The 25,827-nt window shown below is 29.3% G+C and overlaps 3 protein-coding genes across 14 annotated transcripts; all 3 read right to left on the minus strand.

The window, feature by feature from the left end:
• Positions 1 to 10: 10 nt before the first annotated feature.
• On the minus strand, positions 11 to 6,040 carry LOC139815338 (uncharacterized). Of its 2 annotated transcripts, XM_071782198.1 has the most exons (9): positions 5,897 to 6,040; positions 5,474 to 5,593; positions 3,849 to 3,966; positions 3,378 to 3,642; positions 3,166 to 3,276; positions 3,007 to 3,097; positions 2,489 to 2,625; positions 2,185 to 2,317; positions 11 to 1,730 (listed from the first exon to the last, which is right to left on the minus strand). In XM_071782198.1, the coding sequence occupies exons 1-9, from the start codon at positions 6,038 to 6,040 to the stop codon at positions 1,674 to 1,676; spliced, it is 1,176 nt and encodes a 391-aa protein (XP_071638299.1). In that variant the 3' UTR covers positions 11 to 1,673. The 2 variants fall into 2 exon arrangements, with proteins under 2 accessions (XP_071638299.1, XP_071638308.1); XM_071782207.1 differs by lacking the exon at positions 3,007 to 3,097 and having other exon boundaries at positions 3,162 to 3,276.
• On the minus strand, positions 6,005 to 25,826 carry LOC139814583 (uncharacterized). 7 transcript variants are annotated; one of them, XM_071780965.1, is made up of 10 exons: positions 25,439 to 25,822; positions 24,759 to 24,878; positions 22,515 to 22,632; positions 22,083 to 22,347; positions 21,871 to 22,005; positions 21,713 to 21,803; positions 21,162 to 21,295; positions 20,854 to 20,986; positions 7,510 to 7,646; positions 6,005 to 6,133 (listed from the first exon to the last, which is right to left on the minus strand). In XM_071780965.1, the coding sequence occupies exons 1-9, from the start codon at positions 25,634 to 25,636 to the stop codon at positions 7,548 to 7,550; spliced, it is 1,293 nt and encodes a 430-aa protein (XP_071637066.1). In that variant the 5' UTR covers positions 25,637 to 25,822; the 3' UTR covers positions 6,005 to 6,133; positions 7,510 to 7,547. The 7 variants fall into 7 exon arrangements, 6 of the variants coding, with proteins under 6 accessions (XP_071637066.1, XP_071637083.1, XP_071637075.1 ...); XR_011732490.1 differs by lacking the exons at positions 6,005 to 6,133; positions 7,510 to 7,646 and adding exons at positions 14,507 to 14,635; positions 18,452 to 18,603 and having other exon boundaries at positions 25,439 to 25,820; XM_071780982.1 differs by lacking the exons at positions 6,005 to 6,133; positions 7,510 to 7,646 and adding an exon at positions 17,521 to 18,603 and having other exon boundaries at positions 25,439 to 25,820.
• Positions 7,811 to 14,539, minus strand: LOC139815048 (odorant receptor 49b-like). 5 transcript variants are annotated; one of them, XM_071781660.1, is made up of 9 exons: positions 14,396 to 14,539; positions 12,970 to 13,089; positions 11,399 to 11,516; positions 10,934 to 11,198; positions 10,724 to 10,834; positions 10,566 to 10,656; positions 10,024 to 10,160; positions 9,719 to 9,851; positions 7,811 to 9,257 (listed from the first exon to the last, which is right to left on the minus strand). In XM_071781660.1, the coding sequence occupies exons 1-9, from the start codon at positions 14,537 to 14,539 to the stop codon at positions 9,201 to 9,203; spliced, it is 1,176 nt and encodes a 391-aa protein (XP_071637761.1). In that variant the 3' UTR covers positions 7,811 to 9,200. The 5 variants fall into 5 exon arrangements, with proteins under 5 accessions (XP_071637761.1, XP_071637767.1, XP_071637754.1 ...); XM_071781666.1 differs by having other exon boundaries at positions 10,605 to 10,656; positions 10,724 to 10,855; XM_071781653.1 differs by having other exon boundaries at positions 10,724 to 10,855.
• Position 25,827: the final 1 nt, after the last annotated feature.

A 25,827-nucleotide genomic window follows, 5' to 3' on the forward strand; every position in this document is an offset into this window, starting at 1 on the left:
ATTGGTAACTTTCTGATGTTTATATTGATTTGGGGATAGGTCGAGAATTTGCGTGTAGGTTGAGTAATTTATTAGAGTTCGTATCTTAATCTTAGTTTTTTAATACCACAAGTTTTAATGTATATACAATTACGCGGATACGTCCGTATATGCTAGCGAGTCGCGATGCCGAATGTCTACCTCTCTGTCCCCGGGATATCTCACAGTCGTTGTCTCCTCTCCGGACTTCGTGTCCTTTGAAGAGTCGCTCGTCATGTTTCGCTCCATGTTATTAATTGTTGTTTATGTCTTGCCAGTACGTTTCCGCTTATTGTTACCTTGTTTCTGTTTTCCCAATCTAACGTCTTTTCCTATTTACGCCTTCGCTACCTCTTACTTTCGATTCGAGCTGTTTCGGCGGTTAAGTATCTGACGATATATATATATATAATCGCCACATTGATATTTTATGTAACAAACTACATATCATATTGAAATTTACCATATCTTATTAGGTTATTCCAGGCAAACGTATGCAAATATCGCGCTTAATGTCTCATAGGCCGGTATTCATAGTCGGTTCTTATATTTAAGACCATCTTAAGTACAATCTTAAGATGTCATTAACCAATCACAGAGTCGTATTAGTATCTTAAGATGTTACTTAAGACGGTCTTGAAATAAGATCTGATTATGAATACCGGCCATTAGACTAAAAATTACAGAAAGATTAATTGCTGTAGGCTATATAACACATTTATTTATAAATTTTGTTTAATCATTACTATTTAATCTAAAATATCCTAATCCTAAAATATGTAATATACGTTTGTATGGGATAATTTTTAATATATACTTTTCTGTAACATTATCTACAGAGTGTTATAGTTTTACAGATAGAAGATTCTGTTATGTGTATACAATAATTAATATTATTTTTATTAAATAATCTATTGCTCTCAGCAGTTATTTGTCATGTAGATGAGAGTTAATTTATTGAAAACTTTTTATACTTTAGATAAATACATATCGGAAATTATTACTATACATCAGAAGATCTTACTATATATTATTAAAAATTTAATAAAGTGTCAGTTGATATCCTACTGTAAGAAGAGAACTAATCATAAAGAAAAAATTTTTTTGCATTTTGTTTAATAATAGTAAAATTCAAAATTTTAATTATTGCATTTATAAAAAAAACTTTTCTAATAATAATTAAATTAAATCTAAATAATAAAACTTTTATTGTACGTAACGTTGTCAACATTATTCTGCACGGAGAAAATTTTATAGTAAATATTACTATGGTGTCGCACTAGCTGCGGACCATCGAGGAATTTCAAGTTAAAATACTAGAATTATTGTTTTAAAAACGATTAAATAACGTAATTTTTACCATAAACATAGTAATTTAACTTAAAATTCCTCGATGGTCCGCAGCTAGTGCGACACCATAGTAATATTTACTATAAAATTTTCTCCGTGTGCAGTTATTACAATCTAGAATTCCGATTTCTCACTTAAATAATAATTTTTTTTTCATCGCATAATTGATACTTTATTACACATTATCTAAAATGCGAGATCAGAGTGATTCCAATATTTTTTTTCTTTCACTTTCACCGTCTCTTCTCCATTCTCTCGCTTCCAAATTGAAAACAAATTTTATTTTATCATCATTAATTATACTCTTAGTTCTCCCTCGTAGAATAAAGAACAGTAAAATAGGATATTGAAGTACTCATCAGCTGTAATAAAATATATATTTGCCTTATTTTGTAATAAGTAATATTAAAAATATAATAGAACTTTCTTTAACCAAACATTTGGGGACAATACGTTTAGATAATCGATTTTTTCTGATAATCAAACTACGACGTTTTGAAGTAAAAATTAATTATTAATTTCGTAATATTATTGACCACGAAAGAGATAAAACAAAAAATACAATAGTAATTTTGTAATATTCTTTATTATTTATTTTATTTTCTAGCTGTACTGAACTGTTAGTTAACATTTTGTAAATAATAATTATTATAGTGCAACTATACGTTTTTATATGATTTATGTGATGTAAAGCGATAAAAAGCAATAGAATATTTTAAAATGATTGTTAATGTTATTATCGATTAAATAATATTTTCAGATATAATAGAAGAACTTACTATATATAAAATACAATATATGATACATGTTTCTTACCATAGCCGCACTTTCTAAAGACGCCACAAATATTCCACCGAGATTTATATGAAAAGGTTTAGTGCCTCTTTGCAGTAGAAACAATATTATTTTCTGTATATGTAACGGAGCTGTGTACCACTGAACGTTGTATCTACAAAATAATAGCAATTGCTAGTTCTAATAAGACACAAATATTTGGTAATAATAAATGTATTTGTTCTACGAATCGTATTAGTACTTTTACTCTAATATTTTTTATAATTTAGATTTCTATTACAAAACGAGTACCGTTGTATGACAAAATGATGGAAATATTTCTTACACTGTGGCAAATACATATTCGTTGTGATCCGTAATTTCTTGCGCAGTATGGTTGGCTATGAACAAGTACCCGTTGAGGATGTTTATTATTATAAAAGGTATAAGAAGTTTTTCAATTTCATCACTATATGACGCAAGCTAAAAAATGTGATACGTCCATTAAGCATTTGCTATCGACTTCTTACGCACTATCAAATCATATTGTGTTCTATATATATTGTATGATAAAATTTCAATAGATTATGATATGTCATCGGATCAGAATATTGAATTATTGAGACTAATTGAGAATTAAGAGTTTTAATATTAAGTTTTTATTTAGTTATTGCTAATTTATTTACTTAGCTTATACATATAATTAGCAATTACAGTATCTTAAAAATTAGATAACCATTATTTTTATGAATTATCGTTTTCAATCAGTATATTATAGATAGAAAAGTGTTTAGCTACTTCTTTTTATTTTCTTGACTATTTCATAAAATTATAATATCATGAAATTACGATTAAATATTTTACCCGAAAAAGATTAAGGCTAAGACAAGTCACGCCGATTGCTATCAAGAAGAAGAATGATCCCTCAAAATTTGATATTAAAGAGTCCGTGAACCTTCAAGTACAATAAAATTCGTGTAATTATATTATTTAATGCTCTAGCTTTATTAAATATATACCAACTCCATAGCCTTGCGATGAATATCTACGGCATAAGTAATCTCCTTATAAACCATGTTCTCACTCTTTAGGATGTCTTTTTGTAAAATATTGATTGCTTGTTCGATTCGATAACTGTAAAAAAATAATTTTATTCCTTCAATTAATTTTATTTTGTTTTGAGATAACAAACAAATATTGTGTTTACGATTATATTCTAGCATTCATTTACTCACCTGGCGATACCAAACATTCCGCAGATATGTTGAAGATATGCAACGAGCATAGTTCCTGTCGCCATCATTGAGACAGCCCCTATGTAAATAGTTGCTAGTACATGCAATGTGATTAAGTAGAAATATTTTTCTTGATCAATAAAGTATTCTGTCATGAAATACTCTGAAGGATTTAGTCGAGACTCGTTTTTAGGCAGACCAATGTGTTGAATGTACGTCCAAATATACATAGCAGTTAATGTACCTACGCCATATGTACCAATCACTGAAAAAAATTTTGTAAAATTAACACACACACACACACACACACACACACGTATATATATAATATATACATATCAAACATTCAGTCGCCTTTAAATTTTTTATATTGAGGATAGGCAGAATCTTGTTTTGTCTTAAAAAAAAGTGTTTCTGATTATGTTTAATCTAATTTTTAAACATACAGAAGACTCGACTATCATGTCTTACGTATTATTGCAGTTGTGTAACGTTTCGCCTTGCTCCCGTATTTTTTTAGAATAGCGATTTCATTCTCCTTTCTTAGCTCGTTACATACATCTTGAAGCCGATCCAGCGAACTCCTTATCTGTCAATAATATTATGCCAATTTTTTTTTTTTTTTTTTAAAGGAGGGTGACTATTCTGGGCCCTTTTCTAGACAAATAAAATAAGGTTTATTCAAAAGCTTATGTTAGAAGATTAACGTAACCAGTAGCTTAAGTTTCAGCTAATGCAGGAAAGGAACATTAGAATATAGTTTGAGTATAGGACACTATTTTCGTACCCATTACTCAAATCACTACTTTCTACGTTTGCAATCATGTCATCCAAGAAGTCTACTGGGAGCGAAATAGGCAAGGAATGTCTACCATATTCCGAACACCATGATACTGTTATAAGTAGAGCGTGGACGTAATAATCCACTGTGCGAAGACCATTCTTACAATGACAGTAGTATCCTATTATGGCATCTGAGGCTTCATTCGGTTCTTATATCCGATTAAGATATAAACCAAGTACTTTGTACTTCCATAATAACGTGTCGAATTTGAACGGGATCATTATCTCTTGTCAGTAGATTATATTTTTAAATGCGCGTGCGCGTTCAACATAAATGCACACTTATAGAGTTTTCTACTGGGAAAACTAGTGCAGCACTGGTGCGCACTGAGTGTAATTTTATTGCTCCAATTTGGAAATCAGTTTACATATTTTCAGTGTGTAATGTTCTATTGACAAAAATTTGTCAAGTTAAACACGGTAGAACATTAAACACTGAAAATATGTGTGCATTAACGTGCATGAGTGTTACACTAGTTTTCCCAGTAGAAAACGCTATTAGTTTGTACATGCAGTCTGCTCGTACGTGTTCATCACAATATACTGTTTTGAGTGAACCTGCACGGACAGCTGAGTACATGTATCACACGCTCGTTTTATTTTCCCTCCACGCATGGCTCCGGAAGAAGACATCACTACAGAGGATGTGTCACAAAAATCCGAAATATCTCTCTGTCTTTCTTTGACATGACGGCAAAATAACATAAAGCATCCAAAAACTTAGCCGAATCAAGACAAGCATGCAACAAACATACACCATTATGCAGTTGATAGAACCCAATGGAGGCGTTTCTGGGATCTAAATCTATAGAATAATGTAAAATAAATATCGTAAATTAAATTGAAAACGAGGCAAAGATCATGTTTCCTAACAAATCTAATAGGGCCTCTCTTGCACATTCTGCATAAAAACTCGCATAGCATTGAATCAGGACTTTATGACAAATAATATTTGAACTGTATATAGAGAAAGGCTCAGAAATCACCAAAAATGCTCATGCTTCTTTCAAAATGTTTATAGTCAAACTCCTGCATTCTTGATTAGGACGGAATTATTTATGTTATTTTTTTAAATACTCTTTACATTATAATTATAATAGAAGTAGAGTCCTTCAAATCATGAAAAACTGAAAGGAAATTAAGAATAACTGGATAAATTTAATTTTAATAGGTAAGAAATATAAAAATCTGACAGCTTTACATTCGAAAATTCTGTTTATCACTAATGCATATATGATTGATAACACTCTTACAGTATCGGTGTTAATCCAAAACGAATTATATTTGATCACATAGAATGTAAAGAAGAATGTAGTAGAAATAATCTTGAGAACATGTTCTGGAGTACATTTTGACGTCAAGAATGTGGTAAACTGCAAGAAATAATTTTCAGTAATAAATCAGCCACATCAAAAAAGCAACAGTTAGATTGTCTCATTAGCAAACTAATTTCTTTATTTTCCGTTACTCTGTATACTATGTACAATAAATTAGTAAAAACAGCAAGTAATTAATATTCGGATGTAATTGTATCACAATAATATTATTTTAATAAAATAAAATATTATCCAATTAAATTTGAAATCTGATAGACGTAATTAAAATAACGCTTTGTTATATTATACAATATTTGGTAGCTTATTTCACAATAATAATATTAAAAAATCTTAACATACTTGAAATATAATGAATGTTATCAGAATGCCAAGAAGTAAAATAAACTGAAGTTCAACGACTCGCGATCGTTGGTAAGGCCACAAACCAACGGCAAGCAGCAGGATTCGATTGACGTTAAAATGTCGAGTTTCGAGACAAATCATCTCTTCGTGAGTACAGAGATGTATTTGACGGAAAACCAGTGGACGGAAATCTATATCTCTCTCCTCTTTTCTCTTGATTGATGGTATATTTGCCTAAGCAATGCTAAGTATTAGTATATCAGCTTCAAATTAGTAAATTATGTTAATGTTAGTATATCTTAGTAAATCAGATAATGTCATCAAAAATGATTTTTTCTCCAGCGAGAATAATTTTACTCATATACACTCACTCGCAAAAAATTCTGGCTACTTCAAATCAGCGTTAAAAAGCACTTAATTCAAAATTATACATGACTTTGTGAAAAATGATCGCAGAGTAATGTTTTAAAGCTTTTTAAAGCGTTTTAAAGCTTGAGTCCTCTGCAGCTTTCGAATGCTTCGAGACTTGTTTCTCTGCGAAGATTTTACTACAAACGGCGCTAATTTAAGTTGGACATTGCAAAATTAAAGAATAAACTTCAACTTTTATAGCGTGCACGTGGAGAACGAAATTTACTCTCCAAATTTTATTGATTATATCGTAAAATTTTACATTTTTTTTTTAATTTTTTTAATCATTTTTTTAATCAAATAATTTTTTTCACTGAGTTATGACAATTTGAAGTAAATAGTGCATTTTCTGGTCCTTTCTCTGAAAATCTCTATTCTGTCGCCGATATTCGTATCTTTTGATTTTTTATGAAAACTGCTCTGTTGGCAAAATGGTGCAAATGACAAACTGCAATGTTTATACATGAGTGACAAACAGCGAGGTACTTACCTCCGCTGTGACACATACACGCACAAACATTGAAGCACGCGCCCGTTATCTCACTATAGTAGGAAAATCATTTATACGTTCCACTACCAGAAAACGTTCCTGGACGTGAAATACGGTACATTTCTTAGCATATGCAAGTTCTTCTACTGCCCAACGACGTGACTCAACTACGGTTTGATTTTGTAACCCTTTAACTACAGTTTTGTTACCGTTATATTGTTTTTGCGCTGCTTTTTTACCATGTTATAATATTTGCGCAACAACGATATAACGATAACAAAACTGTCGTTAAGAGTTACAGAATCAGCTTGCTAGACATGTAGTTGTCGACAGCTATTATGTTTGCTGCGATTTAAATGGAAAGCAAAGGAAAACAAGGAAGCATTGCACTTGCAACAATAAGGGAGTGTGTGATAAGCATCCCATATGCAAGTTAACGTGCTATTACTCTATCCAAGTTTCCTTATAATTATCCTAAACTTTGTACTATATTTTTACATTTTGCAATAGAATAGAAATAAAATACGAACAAAAATAAACACAAATATAATTTATTTAGAAAAAATAAATGTATAAAATTAAGTTCGTTTATCAAAAATAGACGTGAGATCAATGCAATTAATCAAGTACATAATATATGTATAGTATCAATGTTATAATCTGAATTACAATTTTTAGTGCTGCTATCTATATATTAAGTAAGATTTACCGTAAGAAGTACTTAGCTCTCATTTACACTTTGTTATATTAATTCGTTGGTTGTCTGCATGTATATAAATAATAAACGCTGAAATATCCAGTTGAGACGTTAAGGAAAAACATTGAAGACTCAAAAACTTGTCGTGCCTAAATAAATAAATTGACCTTCACTATAAATGTTAAGAATGCTAATAGTTTTTAAAAATACTAAAATATAATACTAAAATATATTAAATATAATACTAAAATATATTAAAATATTTTTGAAATATATGTAAAAGTACCACTCTTTCTTTGTTCTTTTTCTCTCTTTCTCTCTCTCTCTCTCTCTCTCTCTCTCTCTCTCTCTCTCTCTCTCTCTCTTTCTCTCTCTTGTTTTATCATAAATGGGACTTTTTAAGCTTTAAAATGAGATGTCAATGATTACTCTACGATTATTAGTTTCGAAGATCTAAACGTTCAAAGTGTGACATATTTTCGTTGCATCGTCGCATCCGTGGGTACCCCCCATACCGCGGAAAAAGACGTAGTTCTACGTCAATATAAACCTTTTTGTTGATGATACTGTTTCTGATATAAGTCGGCTAACAAAATAAAATTTGGAAATTAAAAAACATCGTCGAAGAAGTAAAAAATTATACGTCATTTCCTAGCTCCTTTAAAAATAAGTTACAAAATAAAATATTTTTCGCTATAAATTTAATTATTTAAATGAGATGCTTATATATAAGTATCAATTAAAGATTACATGGCAACAATCGAACCAAATCATGGCGTGTTGTCTTGGCGATTATAATAGCCAGTAGAGTCGATTAATACTTCTATTGTTGTTTATTATTTGACTGGCGATGTAAAAGTGATTTATTCTGTTTAAAAGAATTATGTCTTTTTTTAAATAAATATTTGTTACAGGCAAAAGTTTATTGAGTGCATACTCTTATTCGTATGCGTATCTTTAATCTAAAAGATTTTAAGAGCGAAATTTATATACGTTTGTTTGAGGGATAACCTCTAATATATATTACATTTTAACATTATTTACATATAGAGATATAGTGTCACAGATAGAAGTTTCTGTTATCCGTAAATAATCAATATTGTTTTTTCATTAAATAATCCATTGTTCTCAACAGTTATTTGTGCAGATGCGGGTTATTTTATTGGGCTCTCTTTATACGGAAGACCGGGACTATATGGCTCCTGGAATATATATGTTGCTCATGTGCTATGTTTTAGTATTTATATTGAGAGGAACAATGGACGGAATTTTGCGTAATTTTTTTTTCCCCCCGAACTATTTCTCTATTTTTTATCCACTGTTTCTCTCGAGATAAATACTAAAAAACAGTACATAAGCAACATACCCCTGGAGCCATATAGCCTCGTTCTCCCTTACTTGAAATAATTACATATCGGAAATATATACAACTAAATATCATTAAAAATTAAATAAAGGAAATCAGTTAATTGCGCTATAAAAAAGCAATCATAAAGAAAATTTCTTTCGCATTTTATTTAATAATGGAACCAATCAAAATTTTATTGCATTTACGAAAAGGAAACTTTTTATACTTACATAAAATCTAAATAATAAAACATTTTTATTGTACGCAACGTTTTAACATTATTATTGTACAGTGTGTTTTTACAATGTAGAATCCCGAAAAACTGATTTTATTTTATCGTCATTAATTTATACTCTTAGTTCTCCCTCGTAGAACAGAGAACAGTAAAATAGTATATCGAAGTACTAAACAACTGTAATAAAATATTTCTTTTGTTTTATTTTGTAATAAGTAATATTAAAAATATAATAGAACTTTCTTTAACCAAACATTTGGGGACAATAAGTTTTATAAATAATCGATTTTTTCCGATAATCCAACTACGACGTTTTGAAGTAAAAGTTAATTATTAATTTTGTAATATTATTGACTATGAGATAAAACAAAAAATACAATACTAATTTTATAATTTGCTTTAACTTTCATTTTATTTTCTAGCTGTACTGAGCTGTTAGTTAACATTTTGTAAATAATAATTATTATAGTAAAACTATACGTCTTTGTATGATTTATGTGATGTAAAGCGTGATTTGACTAAAATAGCAATAGAATATGTTAAAATAATTGTTAATGTTATTACCGATTAAACAATATTCTCAGAGATAATAGAAAGACTTACTATAAACTACAACATATGAAATACATGTATCTTACCGTAGCCGCATTTTCTAAGGACGCCACAAATATTCCACTGTAATTTATATGAAAAGGTTTAATGCCTCTTTGCAGTAAAAACAATATTATTTTTTGTATATGTAACGGAGCCGTGTACCACTGAACGTTGTATCTACAAAATAATAACAATTGCTAGTTTTGATAAGACAACAATATTTGGTAATAATAAATATATTTATTCCACACTTCGTATTAGTACTTTTACTCTAATATTTTTTTATAATTTAGATTTCTATTACAAAATGAGTACCCTTGTATGACAAAATGATGGAAATATTTCTTACACTGTGGCAAATACATATTCATTGTGATCCGTAATTTCTTGCGCAGTATAGTTGGCTAAGAACAAGTACGCGTAGATGATGTTTATCATTAAAAAAGGTGCAACAAGTTTTTCAATTTCATCATTATATGACGCAAGCTAAAAAATGTGATACGTCCATTAAGCATTTGCTATCGATTTCTTACGCACGATCGAATCATATTGTGTTCTATATATATTGCATGATAAAATTTCAATAAATTATATGTCATCAGATCAGAATATTGAATTATTAAGAATAATTAAGAATTAAGAGTTTTAATATTAAGTTTTTATTAAGTTTTTGCTTATTTATTTTTTTAGCTTATACATATAATTAGCAATTACAGTATCATAAAAATTAGGTAACCATTATTTTCATGAATTATCGTTTTCAATAAATATATTATAGATAGAAAAAGGGTTAGCTACTTTTTTTCTTTTTATTTTTTTAACTATTTCATAAAATTCTAATATTACGAAATTACGATTAAATAGAGATAAATAGAGATTAAAGAATTTTACCCAAAAAAGATTAAAGCTAATACAAGTCACGCCGATTACCATAAGTAAGAAAAATGATCCCTCAAAATTTGATATTAAAAAGTCCGTGAACCTTCAAGTACAAGAAAATTCGTGTAATTATATGAGTATTTAATGCTCCTTATTAAATATATACCAACTCCATAGCCTTGCGATGAATATCTACGGCATAAGTAATCTTTTTATAAACCATGTTCTCACTCTTTAGGATATCTTTTTGTAAAATATTAATTGCCTGTTCGATTCGATAACTGTAAAAATATAATTTTATTCTTTCAATTAATTTTATTTTGTTTTGAGATAACAAAAAAATGTTGTTTACAATTATATTCGAGAATTTATTTACTCACCTGGCGATACTAAACATTCCGCAGATATGTTGAAGATATGCAAGGAGCATAGTTCCTGTCGCTGTCAGTGTGACAGACCCTATGTAAATAGTTGCTAGTCCATGCAGGGTGATTAAGTAGGAATATTTTTCTTGATCAAAAAAATATTCTGTAATAAAATACTCCGAAGGATTTAGTCGAGACTCGTTTTTAGGCAGACCAATGTATTGAATGTACGTCCAAATACACACAGCAGTTGTTATACCTACGCTATATATACCTAACACTGAGAGAAATTTTGTAAAATTAAAAAGCACACACACACATACACACGTATATATATGTATATGTATCAAACATTCAGTCGCCTTTTAATTTTTTATATTGAGGATAGGCAGAATGTTGTTTTGTCTTGAAAAAAATGTGTTCATGATTATGTTTAATCTAATTTTTAAACATACAGAAGACTCGACTATCATGTCTTACGTATAATTGCAGTTGTGTAACGTTTCGCCTTGCTCCCGTATTTTTTTAGAATAGCGATTTCAGTCTCATCTCTTAGCTCGTTACATACATCTTGGAGTCGATCCAGCAAACTTCTTATCTGTCAATAATATTATGTTATTTTTTTGTAAAGGAAGGTGACTATTCTGGGCCCTTTTCTACGCAAATAAAATAAGGTTTATTCAAAAGCTTATGTTAGAAATGGTTAACGTAACCAGGAGCTTAAGTTTACAACTAATGCAGGAGAGGAACATTAGAATGTAGGACGAAGCTTGAGTATCGGACGCTATAAGTGTTTTCGTACCCTTCACTCAAATCACTACTTTCTACGTTTGCAGTCATGTCATCCAAGAAGCTTGCTGGGAGTAAAATAGGCAAGGAATGTCTACCATATTCTGAACACCATGATATTGTTATAACGTGGACGCAATAATCCACTGTGCGAAGACCATTTTTACAATGACAGTAGTATCCTATTATGGCATCTGAGGCTTCATTCGGTTTTTATCCGATTAAGATATAAACCAAGTACTTTGTACTTCCATAATAACGTGTCGAATTTGAACGGGATCATTATCTCCTGTCAGTAGATTATATTTTTAAATGCGCGTGCGCGTTCAACATAAATGCACACTTATAGAGTTTTCTACTGGGAAAGCTAGTGCAGCACTGGTGCACACTGAGTGTAATTTTATTGCTCCAATGTGAAAATCAGTTCACATATTTTCAGTGTGTAATGTTCTATTGATAAAAATTTGTCAAGTTAAACACGGTAGAACATTAAACACTGAAAATATGTGTGCCTCAGCGTGCACGAGTGTTACACTAGTTTTCCCAGTAGAAAACGCTATTAGGTTGTACGTGCAGTCTGCTCGTACGTGTTCAGCACAATACACTGTTTCGAGTTGAACCTGCACGGACAGCTGAGTACATGTATCACACGCTCGTTTTATTTTCCCTCCACGTATGGCTCCGGAGGAGGACATCACTATACAGGGTATGTGTCACAAAAATCCGAAATATCTCTCTGTCTTTCTTTGACATGACGGCGAAATAACATAAAGCATCTAAAAACTTAGCCGAATCAAGACTTACTGGGATCTAAATCTATAGGATAATATAAAAAGAATATCGTAAATCAAGTTGAAAACGAGGCAAAGATCATGTTTCCTAACAAATCTAATAGGGCCTCTCTTGCACATTTCGCAGAAAAACTCGCATAGCATTGAATCAGGACTTTATGACAAATAATATTTGAACTATATAGAGAAGGGCTCAGAAATCACCAAAAATGCTCATGCTTCTTTCAAAATGCTTATAGTCAAACTTCTGCATTCTTGATTAGGACGGAATTATTTATGTTATTTTTTAAAATACTCTTTACATTATAATTATAATAGAAATAGAGTTCTTCAAATCTTGAAGAACTGAAAGGAAATTAAGAATAACTGCATAAAAGTCCTAATAATAGATAAAAAATATAAAAATCCGACAGTTTTACATTCGAAAATTCTGTTTATCACTAATGCATATATGATTGATAACGCTCTTACAGTATCGGCGTTAATCCAAAACGAATTGTATTTGATCACATAGTATGTAAAGAAAAATGTAGTAGAAATAATCTTGATAATATGTTCTGGAGTACATTTTGATGTCAAGAATGTGGTAAACTGCAAGAAATAAGTTTGGTAATTATTTAGTAATACGGACTACCCTCCGATGACCTTGACCTTGACATATGTTGTCAAGGTCACCCTCCTGAGTGACCTTCAGAAGTTTTTAGCCGGCGGTCGTTATTTGTTAAAAAGTTATTAACAAAAAAAAGGTTCAAAAATATAGCAGCTATTTTGAGTATTGAGAGGCATAAACGACGAATATTACGTTTTTTTTTTTAAAGCAGAGAATACTTTATTTCGCGAGAAAGTCGCTGCTTTACCAAAACACAACATTTAAAGCAGTAAATTGTTGATAAATTGAAGTCTTTGTTAAAGCAGAGAATACTTTATTTTGCGAGAAATCGCTGCTTTACCAAAAAAAGAAATTACAGGACGAAATAATAGTCCATACTTAAAACATAGAACGTTTATAGAGAGATATTCGCGAAAGTATTTTACGATATGGTCGTAGAGAGTACCATCTGAATCATTATTTAGCAAAATTTATGTTTAAAAAAGCATACGATTTTCATGAACGATTAGATGCTTTTTTCGAAATAATGTCTATTATGTATCTTTTAACAGTAATATAAATGAATAAATAAATGAATAAATAATAAATATAAATGAATAAATATTATATAGTAATTATTATTTTGTCCTGTAATTTCTTTTTCTGGTAAAGCAGCGATTTCTCGCAAAATAAAGTATTCTCTGCTTTAACAAAGACTTCAATTTATCAACAATTTACTGCTTTAAATGTTGTGTTTTGGTAAAGCAGCGACTTTCTCACGAAATAAAGTATTCTCTGCTTTAAAAAAAAAAACGTAATATTAGTCGTTTATGCCTCTCAATACTCAAAATAGCTGCTACATTTTCGAACCTTTTTTTGTTAATAACTTTTTACCAAATAACGACCGCCGGCTAAAAACTTCTGAAGGTCACTCAGGAGGGTGACCTTGACAACATATGTCAAGGTCAAGGTCATCGGAGGGTGGTCCGTATTAATAAATAATTACCATAATTTTCAAGAATTAAATTAGCCACGTCAAAAAAGCAACAGTAGATTGTCTGATTAGCTAACTGTAATTTCTTTATTCTCAGTTACTCTGTATACTATGTAAAATAAATTAGTAAAGAAAGCAAGTAATTAATATTCGGATATAATCACAATACGGACAGTATCACAATAATATTATTTTAATGACATAAAATATTTTCCAATATAATTTAAAATTTGATAGATGCAATTAAAATAACGCTTTGTTATGCAATAATTGATAGCTTATTTTATAATAATAAAATTAAAATCTTAACATACTTGGAATATAATGAAAGTTGTCAGAATGCCAAAAAATAAAATTAACTGAAGTTCAACAATTCGCGATCGTTGATAAGGCCACAAACCAACGGCAAGCAGCAGGATTCGATTGACATTAAAATGCCGAGTTTCGAGACAAATCATCTTTTCGTAAGCACAGAAGAGATATATTTGACAGAAAAGCAGTGGATGGAAATCTATATATCTCTCCTTTTTTCTCTTGATTGATGGTATATTTGCCTAAGCAATGCTAAATATTAGTATTTCAGCTTCAAATTAGTAAATTTTGTTAATGTTAGTATACTCTTAGTAAATCAGATAATGTCACCGAAAAGAATTTTTTTTCAGCAAAAATAATTTTCACTCATATACACTCGCCCACAAAAAATTCGGGCTACTTTAAATCACCTATTTCAAAGTAACATATCTTTGTGAAAAATGATCGCAGAGTGATGTTTTAAAGGTTTTAAAGCATTTTAGAATCCTCAGCTTTCGAATGCTTCAAGACTTATTTCTCTGCGAAGATTTTACTACAAACAACGCTAATTTAAATTGGACAATTGCAAAATTGAAGAATAAACTTTTATAGCGTGCACGTGGAGTACGAAATTTATTCTCCAAATTTTATTGATTATATCGTAAAATTTAACATTTTCTCTTTAAAATGCTTTTTTAATCATTTACGCTTTAATTTTTTTTCACTGAGTTATGACAATTTGAAGTGAATAATGCATTTTCTGGTTCTTTTTCTGAAAATCTGTATTTTGTCGCCGATATTCGTATCTTTTGATTTTTTATGAAAACTGCTCCGTTGGCAAAATGGTGCAAATGACAAACTGCATACGTAGCCCAGTAAAATGACAAAATTTGGAGGAAATAATACTGACTGGGCTAAAGCTTTGTAAATAGGCTTGTTTTAGGGTACTATTTAACATATTAAAAGTCCCTACGTGTAGACGCTACGTTGCGGGCAGGGGAGGGTCCAAAAGGTCCAAAAAATTAGTTTTTCGCAAATAACTCGGAAAATATCAACTTTACGGAAATTTATGTAGATATTAAAATTGTAGCTTACAAAATTCCGCACAATTTCGTTTTTTATTCAAGTCTGTACGACCAAATGGAGCAGAAATAGAATTTTTTTAAACACCAGTAGTTTTGCGACGCAATGAAAACGCGTACGTGCTTCGCGCATTTTTCGGTAATATCTCGAAAATGGACTTTCGAATCAAAAAATGTTTTAAATAAAAGTAGTAGAGAATCTAATTACGAACAATTTCGTTTTTTATTCATTTTTGTACGGTCCAAATTCGCCGAGTTATTAATTAAAAGACAATTTTATTTTATGTTGATAGTGGATGTTTTGCATGTAAAAATCAGTATTAACTCTGAAAGTATAGGTCGTACACATATAGTATGTATAATAAAAGTTAAAGAGAATAAAATTTTGAACATGTTGATGTATGCATGAATCCATTTTGGTAAAGATAGCTTGATGTTAAGAGCAAAAAACATGAAAAAATGTCATTTTTTAGTGCATTTTGGAAAATAACTTTTTCTAATTGGTTGGAGGCAGTAATGTTATGTATTTTTCTTGAAGATATTTTAATTATCTTTAAAATGAGACGTCGTAGACCTTTTTTTATTGAAACGTTGATGAATTACAGGCGTTTAAATATTGAAGAAAAAAAATCAATTTTTGTTAAATTAACATTTTAGTCCAAAAATATATGGATAATAATTTTTCAAAAATTTATTTTACCTTCTTTTCATTACTTCATATATATATAAACGTGCTGGAGTAGTATAAGTCCTTCGCAAAGTATGTTTTATTTAAAAAAAAAGTTCATGAATATTGCTGTATTTTTGATAAATTGTGGAAAAATTGCATTATTATTCCTTTTTTTGTAAATATCTCTGTTTCTATTAACTTTACGAAAAAACTTCAAGAGACCGAAATTAAAGCTGACAAAATTTCCTATAAAATAGAGTTTATGACATGTAATTTTGAATGCATTGTGATGGGAAACTGGCGTTTCAAAAGACAGGTAAGTTTACGTATGTAGCAGATCATCAATATGAGTCGCCTGAAATGATGAAAAAACGTGTCCTTAACATTTTTCTGTACCTATTGAAGTGTCAGAAGTTATTCTTGGGGTCTTTCTGAATCGTTTGGTACTAGGCCGATATTTTTAGGACCGATAGTACTGTACATAGGTATTAAAGATTGAGAAGAGTCCGAAGTCGGTATGCGGCGCGCGGTGTGGCAAACACGTTACGACTCGTTTTATTTAAAAAATCATAACTCACGAACAAATTGACGAAGCTTAATGATCAAACACGCAAATTAAAGCTAAAAATAGTGCGAATGAGAAAAAAATATGAGATAATTATTAATTAAATAAAAATACTTAATTTCGTCGCCGCAAATTTGGTAATTTTTAAATGGTACAGAAAGACTTTAAAGACTTAAAGAATGCTAGAAAAAGAATTTCTGAATAAGAAAAAACGAATTTGAAGTGTGACAGATATTTTTTATGTAAAAAAATTAATTTATTATTTATTACTATTATTATTATTAATATTATTATTATTATTTATTATTTATTATTATTATTATTTATTTATTATTTATTATTTATTTTTAATTTTTTTTATTAATTTTTTAATTTTTTAATTTTATATTTATTTTTTTTTCTTAAATTAATAGCATGTAAATGCAAATCAAATTGCACCGGGTCATGTGGCTGCAAAAAGGCAGGGTTAAGATGTTCTGACCTCTGTGCTAATTGCAAACAGAACGGCTGCCTAAATATGTTCGTATCTGACGAAATGAGCAATTCCGAATCGGATGAAGACTATTCAAATAGTGCAAATGAAGAAGAAGAAGAAAAAGACTAACAACTAATTTCCATCGTATCTCTTCTATGGCGGTTATAAATTATTTAAATATTCATATTTCTTCGATTTTTCACTGTACAGAAACGAATAAAACACGAAATTGTTCGTAATTAGATTCTCTACAACTTTTATTTAAAATATTTTTTGATTCAAAAGTCCATTTTCGAGATATTAGCAAAAAATGCGCGAAGCACGTACGCGTTTTCGTTGCGTCGCAAAACTACTGGTGTTTAAAAAAATTTTATCTTTGCTTTATTTGGTCGTACAGACTTGAATAAAAAACGAAATTGTGCGGAATTTTGTAAGCTACAATTTTGATATCTACATAAATATCCGTAAAGTTGATATTTTCCGAGTTATTTGCGAAAAACTAATTTTTTGGACTTTTTGGACCCTCCCCTGCCCGCAACGTAGCGTCTACACGTGGGGACTTTTAATATGTCGAATAGTATCCTAAAACAAGCCTGTTTACAAAGTTTCAGCCCAGTCAGTATTATTTCCTCCAAATCGACAAATTTCGAGTCATTTTACTGGGCTAACGGGATACTGTTCATACGGGAGTGACAATCAGCGAGGTACTTATCTCCGCTGTGACACACACTCGCACAAACATTGAAGCACGCGCCCGATATCTCACTATAGTAGGAAAATTATTTATACGTTTGTCTGTAGAAAACGTTCCTGGACGTGAAATACATTCCTTAGCATATGCAAGTTCTTCTACTGCCCAAAGACGTGACTCAACTGCGGGCTGATTTTGTAACTCTTAACGACAGTTTTGTTATCGTTATATTGTTTTTGCGCTGTTTTTTTACCATGTATAATATTTGCGCAACAACAATATAACGATAACGAAACTGTCGTTAAGAGTTACAGAATCAGCTTGCTAGACATGTAGTTGTCGACAGCTATTATGTTTGCCGCAATTTGAATGGAAAGCAAAAAAAAAACAAGGAAGCATTGCACTTGCAACGATAAGGGAGTGTGCGATGAACATCCCATAAGCAAGTTAACGTGCTATTACTGTATCCAAGTTTCCTCATAATCATCCTAAACATTGTACTATATTTTAACATTGTAATAGAATAAAAATAAAATATGAACATAAATAAACACAAATATAACTTATTTCTACATTATTTCCAATTTTATACAAACCATGTAAAAGTACCTTCGTCATTCTAATTAGGGTGTTAAACAACTTTTGTTCTCCCGTCTTCCCCATTCTTCCCCATTAGGTCAATCTGTCTAAAAATAGTGCTAAAATAATTTATTCATCGATCTTATGGAGTTTTAGCCTCCTGATGCAACTACAACATAAAAAACTTTTAGTATAAAAAACGCAAAAAAACCGGTTATTTCATTACTCAATAGATTTATGTCATTAAAAATAAGTATTCATTAATGATGACAGCTTTGCGCCGACAGAAATGATTGATCGTGCTGAAAAGCACGATTTCAGATTGCAAAATAAATGCTTTAATTCGCATGTGAATTTGAAAGCCGTTACTTAATCTGAAATTGATAGAAAGAATCAAGTGATTCTAATGATAATAAAAATATAAACTTTTTTGTTGATGGTACTGTTTTTGATATAAGTCGGCTACCAAAATAAAATTTGGAAACTAAAAAACGTCGCCGAAGAAGTCAGAAATTATACGTCATTTCAACCTTTAAAAATAAGTTATCAAATAAAGAAAAGTAAACCAAGAAAATAGAAAAGGCAGCAGAGACGAGAAAGAGTAATATACTTCCTCGATGGAAGAAAGAAACACTGATAAAATGTCTTTGACATCTTCAAATAAAATTCTTTGTCCAGGATGCAATGAAAATTTTAAATATGACTATATTTTGTGGAATTTGTATTCGATGATGTCGTGAGGCTTATTTCGGTTATCCTGACATCAGGAGTACTTTTAGACACTTTATCGAATAAATATTTGCATTTACAGATTTGTATATACTTTCCTTAATACAAATTGTTTTATATTAGTACACAAAATTATTTATTATCATTAACTTTGCAAGTTACTTGACTTGCTTATATGTAAAAGAATTATGTTTTTCTTTAAATAAATGTTTGTTACAGGCAAAAGTTTATTGAGTGCGTACTCTTATTCGTATATATGCGTATCTTTAATCTAAAAGATTTTTAAGACCGAAATTTTTATATACGTTTGAGGGATAACCTCTAATATATATATTACATTTCTGTAACATTATAATTACATATATATAGAAATATAGTGTCACAGATAGAAGTTTCTGTTGTTCGTAAATAATCAATATTGTTTTCATTGAATAGTCCATTTTTCTCAACAGTTGTTTGTCGTGCAGATGCGAGTTATTTTATTCGGGTCTCTCCATACGAAAGACCGGGACTATATGGTTCCAGCGGTATGTTGCTCATGTGCTATTTTTTAGTATTTATATTGAGAAGAACAAAATGGACGGAAACTCGCGTAATGTTTTTTTTTAATCTAGAAGAACTATTTCTCTATTTTTTATCCACTGTTCTTCTGGAGATAAATACTAAAAAATAGCACATAAGCAACATACACCTGGAGCCATATAGCCTCGGTCTCCCTTACTTGAAATAATTACATATCGGAAATATATACTACTAAATATCATTAAAAATTAAATAAAGGAAATCAGTTAATTGCGCTATAAGAAAGCAATCATAAAACAATTTTTTTGCATTTTATTTAAAAGTAGAACTATTCAAAATTTTATTGCATTTACAAAAAGGAAACTTTTTATAATTACATAAAATTTGAATAATAAAAAATTTTTATTGTACGCAACGTTTTCAACATTATTCTGCAGTTTTTACAATGTAGAATTCCGATTTCTCAATAATAATATTCTTCCTTCGCAGAATTACTAATACTTCAACACATATATTACGTAAAATGCGAGATCAAAATAGTCTCAATATTTATTTCAATCAACTTCACCGTCCCCTTTTGATTCTCTCGCTTCCAAATTGAAACTAATTTTATTTTATCGTCATAATTTTATACTCTTAGTTCTCCCTCGTAGAACAGAGAACAGTAAAATAGTATATCGAAGTACTAAACAACTGTAATAAAATATATCTTTTGCTTTATTCTGTAATAAGTAATATAAAAAAGTATAATAGAACTTTCTTTAACCAAAAATTTGAGGACAATACGTTTAGATAATCGATTCTTTTCCGATAATTCAACTACGACGTTTTGAAGTAAAAGTTACTTATTAATTTCGTAATATTATCGACCATGAGAGAGAGAGAGATAAAACAAGGAAATACAATAGTAATTTTATAATTTTCTTTATCTTTTATTTTATTTTCTAGCTGTACGGAGCTATTAGTTAACATTTTGTAAATAATAATTATTATAGTGAAACTATACGTTTTTGTATGATTTATGTGATGTAAAGCGTGATTCGACTAAAATAGCAAGAGAATATTTTAAAATGATTGATAATGTTATATTATTGATTAAACAATATTCTTAGAAATAATACATAGAAGAACTTACTATAAACTACAACATATGATACATGTTTCTTACCGTAGCCGCACTTTCTAAGGACGCCACGAATATTCCACCGAGATTTATATGAAATGGTTTAGTACCTCTTTGCAGTAGAAACAATATTATTTTCTGTATATGTAACGGAGCTGTGTACCACTGAACGTTGTATCTACAAAATAATAACAATTGCTAGTTTTAATAAGACAACAATATTTGGTAGTAGTAAATATATTTGTTCCACGATTCTCATATTAGTACTATATTACTCTAATATTTGTTATAATTTAGATTTCTGTTACCAAACGAGTACCCTTGTATGACAAAATGATGGAAATATTTCTTACATTGTGGCAAATACATATTCGTTGTGATCCGTAATTTCTTGCGCTATATAGTTGGCTAAGAACAAGTACGTGTAGAGGATGTTTATTATTATAAAAGGTACAAGTTTTTCAATTTCATCACTATATGACGCAAGCTAAAAAATGTGATACGTCCGTTAAACATTTGTTTTCGACTTCTTACGCACGATCAAATCATATTGTGTTCTATATTGTATATTGCATGATAAAATATCAATAAATTATATGTCATCGGATCAGAATATTGAATTATTGAGAATAATTGAGAATTAAGAGTTTTAATATTAAGTTTTTATTTAGTTATTGCTAATTTATTTACTTATTTTATACATATAATTAGCAATTACAGTATCTTGAAAATTAGGTAACCATTATTTTCATGAATTATCGTTTTCAATAAATATATTACTTTCAATATATTATTTTCAATAAATATTTAGATAGAAAAGTGTTTAGCTACTTCTTTTTATTTTTTTCACTATTTTATAAAATTCTAATGTCATGAAATTAGGATTAAATATAAAAAGTTTTACCCAAAAAAGATTAAGGCTAATACAAGTCACGCCGATTGCTATCAAGAAGAAGAATGATCCCTCAAAATTTGATATTAAAAAATCCGTGAACCTTCAAGTACAAGAAAATTTGTGTAATTATATGAGTATTCAATACTCTTTATTAAATATATACCAACTCCATAGCCTTGCGATGAATATCTATGGCATAAGTAATCTCCTTATAAACCATGTTCTCACTCTTCAGGATATCTTTTTGTAAAATATTGATTGCCTGTTTGATTCGATAACTGTAAAAAAAAATGATTTTATTCCTTCAATTAATTTTATTTTGTTTTGAGATAACAAACAAATATTGTTCACGATTATATTCTAGCATTTATTTACTCACCTGGCGATACTAAACATTCCGCAGATGTGTTGAATATATGCAATAAACATCGTCCCTGTTGCTATCATTAAGGCATTCCCTACGTAAGAAGCTGCTAGTGTATGCAGCGTAGTTAAGTAGAAATATTTTTCTCGATCAGTAAAGTATTCTGTCGCAACATACACTGAAGGATTTAGTCGAGACTCGTTCTTCGGCAGAACAATGTGTTGAATGTACGGCAAAATTTGTACAACAGCTAAGTTACATTTGTTTAATATGCCAAGCACTGAGAGAAGTTTTGTAAAATTAATCACACACGTATAAATCAAACCGCTTTTCAATTTTTTTTATTTTTCTCTGTTCAGGTTAGCGAAAATCTTGTTTTGTTTTGAAAAAAATGTATTTGTGATTAATCTAATTTTGGAACAGAGAACTCGACTACCATTATCTTACGTATAAATACAGTTGTGTAACATTTTGCCTTGCTCCCGTATTTTTCTATGATAGCGATTTCCTTCTCATCTCTTAGCTCGTTACATACATCTTGAAGCTGTTCCAGCATACGCCTTACCTGCCAATAATATTATATGCCATTTTTTAAATAAAATTATAAAACAATTGCAAATTTTTGTATTTTTGATTAGGACGGAATTATTTGTACTGAGAAACAAATTGGTTGTACAGACTAAATTTGTAGATCTAATGGTATTTAACATTTATTAAGTAACATTTACTTCGCCAGTCAATAATTAACACAATTGAGAATTTAATTGACTATACTGGCAATTATTATAGTCGTGGTAACGATCATAATCGTCGTGACAAATCGTCACCGAGTTTCGACCAAGGATTCTGGTCATTCTAAAGTTGAACATACACCTTTGACTGAAAATCGGTGTTTCCATCTTATTATTGTTTGTCATTTTAATACATGTTAATGCTATAAATATTACCACATGCCGCAGCGGTCGAATTAGTACGACACCCGTCACGGAATGAGGAAGGTTCCAGGTTCGAACCCTGGCTGAGGTAATATTTTTCACAATAAATTTAATTATTTAATTAAGATGCTTATATATATATATTATAAACATCTAAAATGACATCTACTTTAGAATCACCAGAATCCTTGATCGAAACTCGGCGACGATTTGTCACGACGATTATAATCGTTACCACGATTATAATCATTGCCAGTATAGTCAATTAAATTCTCAATTGTGTTAATTATTAAGTTGCACTAAAAATGTATAATTTATTCAACCATCAACATTTTTTAAATAAAGAATTCAGCTAATATTTAATTAAACCAACTGATGTTAGTTGAACGTATCGCACTAAATATTTCAGTTGCATGAAACATATTTTGCATTTTTCAACAAATTATTTATTTTAGTGTGTTACTTTTTCTTAAAATACATCTTACATTATAACCAGTGATCGGCAAAAATTCTGTTTTTAGAAATGATATCGGCGATTATTTTTAATTAATCAAAAATAAAAATTTTGAATGTTTTTAATTTTAATTAACAAAAAATTGGTAATTACTAAAATACTAAGCTCTGAATGTAAAATAATCTATCAATTGATTACAATAATGATACTTTGTACGAAAAATTAATAAATATCTAATCATAAATATATTGCTCATGATTTAAAAAATTGTATTAAATTAGATATATTAAAATAGACTGCCAGTTATTTAAAAAATTACTCGTCCAGAAAAAAATATTTGTCATTTTTTGAAAAATTAGTAGTTTTTAAAAAGTATATTATTTGTTCCTTAAACAATTAATAATTGTTTAAAAATATATTACTGATTTTTTAGGAAATTAGCATTTATTGATTTGTAAAGTATCCGTTTTTAGAAATATATCAGTTGCAAGAGAAAGGAAACGATGAAGTTAACTATATTATACAATTTTTTCGTACTAAAAATTTACATTCAAATTCGCATTTCAATTTTTTATTTGCTAGAATTTTTTGTGCACAATTATTTTTTTAGTTGTCTGAATAATGGTATCCTTAGAACAATTTTCCGCTTTATCATTAACGTGTGAAATAAGTGTAATCAAAAACTCTATGATGTCTCCTTCGTCAGTCATCTCATGTTCATGCTTGTCTTTGCCAAAAGGACTTGTTTCAGAGTCAAGGATAATAAACAGAAATTATTTTTATTTAATTGTTATTTTTTTGAAAAATTAGAAAATATTTAATTACTAATTTTTTTTTAAATTAAAAATTATTTTTTAGAAAATTAGAAATTATTAAATTATTTACTTTTTGAAAAATTAGTTATATGATTCTTGATTTATTATTAAATTTTCTAAAAATTATAAAATAATGTTAAATTATTAACAATTTTTGTAGAAATAACTTTTTTTTAAATTATTTACATATTGCTTGGTAAATAAAAATAAATTGAAAAATTTTTTTTCTTTCTTAGAACTTAATATTGTATTTTTGCTTATTAATGATTGCTTTGATATTTAAAAAATAAATAATGAAATTTTTTTTGCCGATAACTGATTATAACTATAATAAGAGTAGAGGGTTTTAAATCATGAAGAACTAAAAGAAAATTAAGAATAGCGGGATTAATTCAGGTTTAATAGGAAAAGAATACGAAAATCCGACAGTTTTACATTCGAAGATTACATCTATCACTAATGTATATATGATTGATAACGCTCTTACGATATCGGCGTTAAACCAAAACGAACTGTATTCGATCACATTGCACATAAAGAAGCATGTAATAGAGAAAACCTTTATAATGTGTTCTGTAGTATATTTTGACGTCAAGAATGTTGTAAACTGCAAAAAATAATTTTTAATAAATTGAATAGCCGGATTAAAAAACCAACGCGCGGTAGTTTGTCAGATTAGAAATATATAAACTGTTATATATTTCTTTATTCTCCGTTGTTCTGTGTAAGGTAAAGGTACCAATACCCGGACATATGCCTATATTCGGACATCTTTATTATTTAAAAGTATAACGCGAATTAAAATCAGAGATAAAAGTATTTTTTTTCTTGTAGTTTGAAACTTCAGTTACCATAACCAAACGTTTATTTCCATAAATTTATATTTTTTTAAGGTATCCAGACACAGGTACGTGTCCAGATATTGGTAAATTTTCCTGTTCTTAAGTGTCCGGGTATTGGTACCTTTACCTTACTGTGTATAATAAATTAGTAAGAAAAGAAAGTAATTAATATTTGAGTATAATTGTATCGCAATAATTTTATTTTAAAGAAATAAATTATTATACAATATATTTATATTTAAATTGAAATCTGATAGATGTAACTCTTTGTTATATAGTATTTGACAGCTTAATTTATAATAGTAAAATTAAAATCTTAGCGTACTTGGAATATAATAAAACTTATCAGAACCCCAAGAAGTAAAATGAACTGAAGTTTAACGATTGGCGATCGTTGGTAAGGCCACAAACCAACGCCAAGCAACAGAATTCGGTTAACTCTAAAATGTTGAGCTTCTAGACAGATCATCTCTTCGTGAACACAGAAATACCTTTGACGGAAAAACATTGGATGGAAATTCATTTATTCTTTTTTTTTCTCTTCATTAATCGTGACCTTTTTTCTACTATCGCAAATTTTTTTTCGTAATCTTTCTTATTTGACATTAGTATGATGTAAAGCCATAGAAAATACAACTAAAATATTAGACATTGGTAATTTAAGAAATTTCCTTCTGAAGAAGTTCATGAATAAACGATTGATTTCACACTAAA

The sequence above is a fragment of the Temnothorax longispinosus genome, chromosome 1 (genome assembly GCF_030848805.1).
Source record: "Temnothorax longispinosus isolate EJ_2023e chromosome 1, Tlon_JGU_v1, whole genome shotgun sequence".
In the NCBI taxonomy this organism is placed as follows: Eukaryota; Metazoa; Arthropoda; class Insecta; order Hymenoptera; family Formicidae; genus Temnothorax; species Temnothorax longispinosus.

What these genes read in the sequence shown, in the direction of transcription:
- LOC139815338 (XM_071782198.1), bottom strand. Translation starts at nt 6,040, where the DNA reads ATGATTTGTCTCGAAACTCGACATTTTAACGTCAATCGAATCCTGCTG. An exon ending in TAACATTCATTATATTTCAA is followed by an intron (nt 5,594 to 5,896) that starts GTATGTTAAGAT and finishes TATTTCTTGCAG; the next exon opens with TTTACCACATTCTTGACGTC. An exon ending in GGAATGTTTGGTATCGCCAG is followed by an intron (nt 3,277 to 3,377) that starts GTGAGTAAATGA and finishes ATTTTTTTACAG; the next exon opens with TTATCGAATCGAACAAGCAA.
- LOC139815048 (XM_071781653.1), bottom strand. Translation starts at nt 14,539, where the DNA reads ATGATTTGTCTCGAAACTCGGCATTTTAATGTCAATCGAATCCTGCTG. An exon ending in CAACTTTCATTATATTCCAA is followed by an intron (nt 13,090 to 14,395) that starts GTATGTTAAGAT and finishes TATTTCTTGCAG; the next exon opens with TTTACCACATTCTTGACATC. An exon ending in TTAGCTTTAATCTTTTTTGG is followed by an intron (nt 10,161 to 10,565) that starts GTAAAATTCTTT and finishes CACATTTTTTAG; the next exon opens with CTTGCGTCATATAATGATGA.
- LOC139814583 (XM_071780935.1), bottom strand. Translation starts at nt 25,636, where the DNA reads ATGAATTTCCATCCAATGTTTTTCCGTCAAAGGTATTTCTGTGTTCAC. An exon ending in TAAGTTTTATTATATTCCAA is followed by an intron (nt 24,879 to 25,438) that starts GTACGCTAAGAT and finishes TATTTTTTGCAG; the next exon opens with TTTACAACATTCTTGACGTC. An exon ending in CCTTAGAAAGTGCGGCTACG is followed by an intron (nt 20,730 to 20,853) that starts GTAAGAAACATG and finishes TTGCTATTTTAG; the next exon opens with TCGAATCACGCTTTACATCA.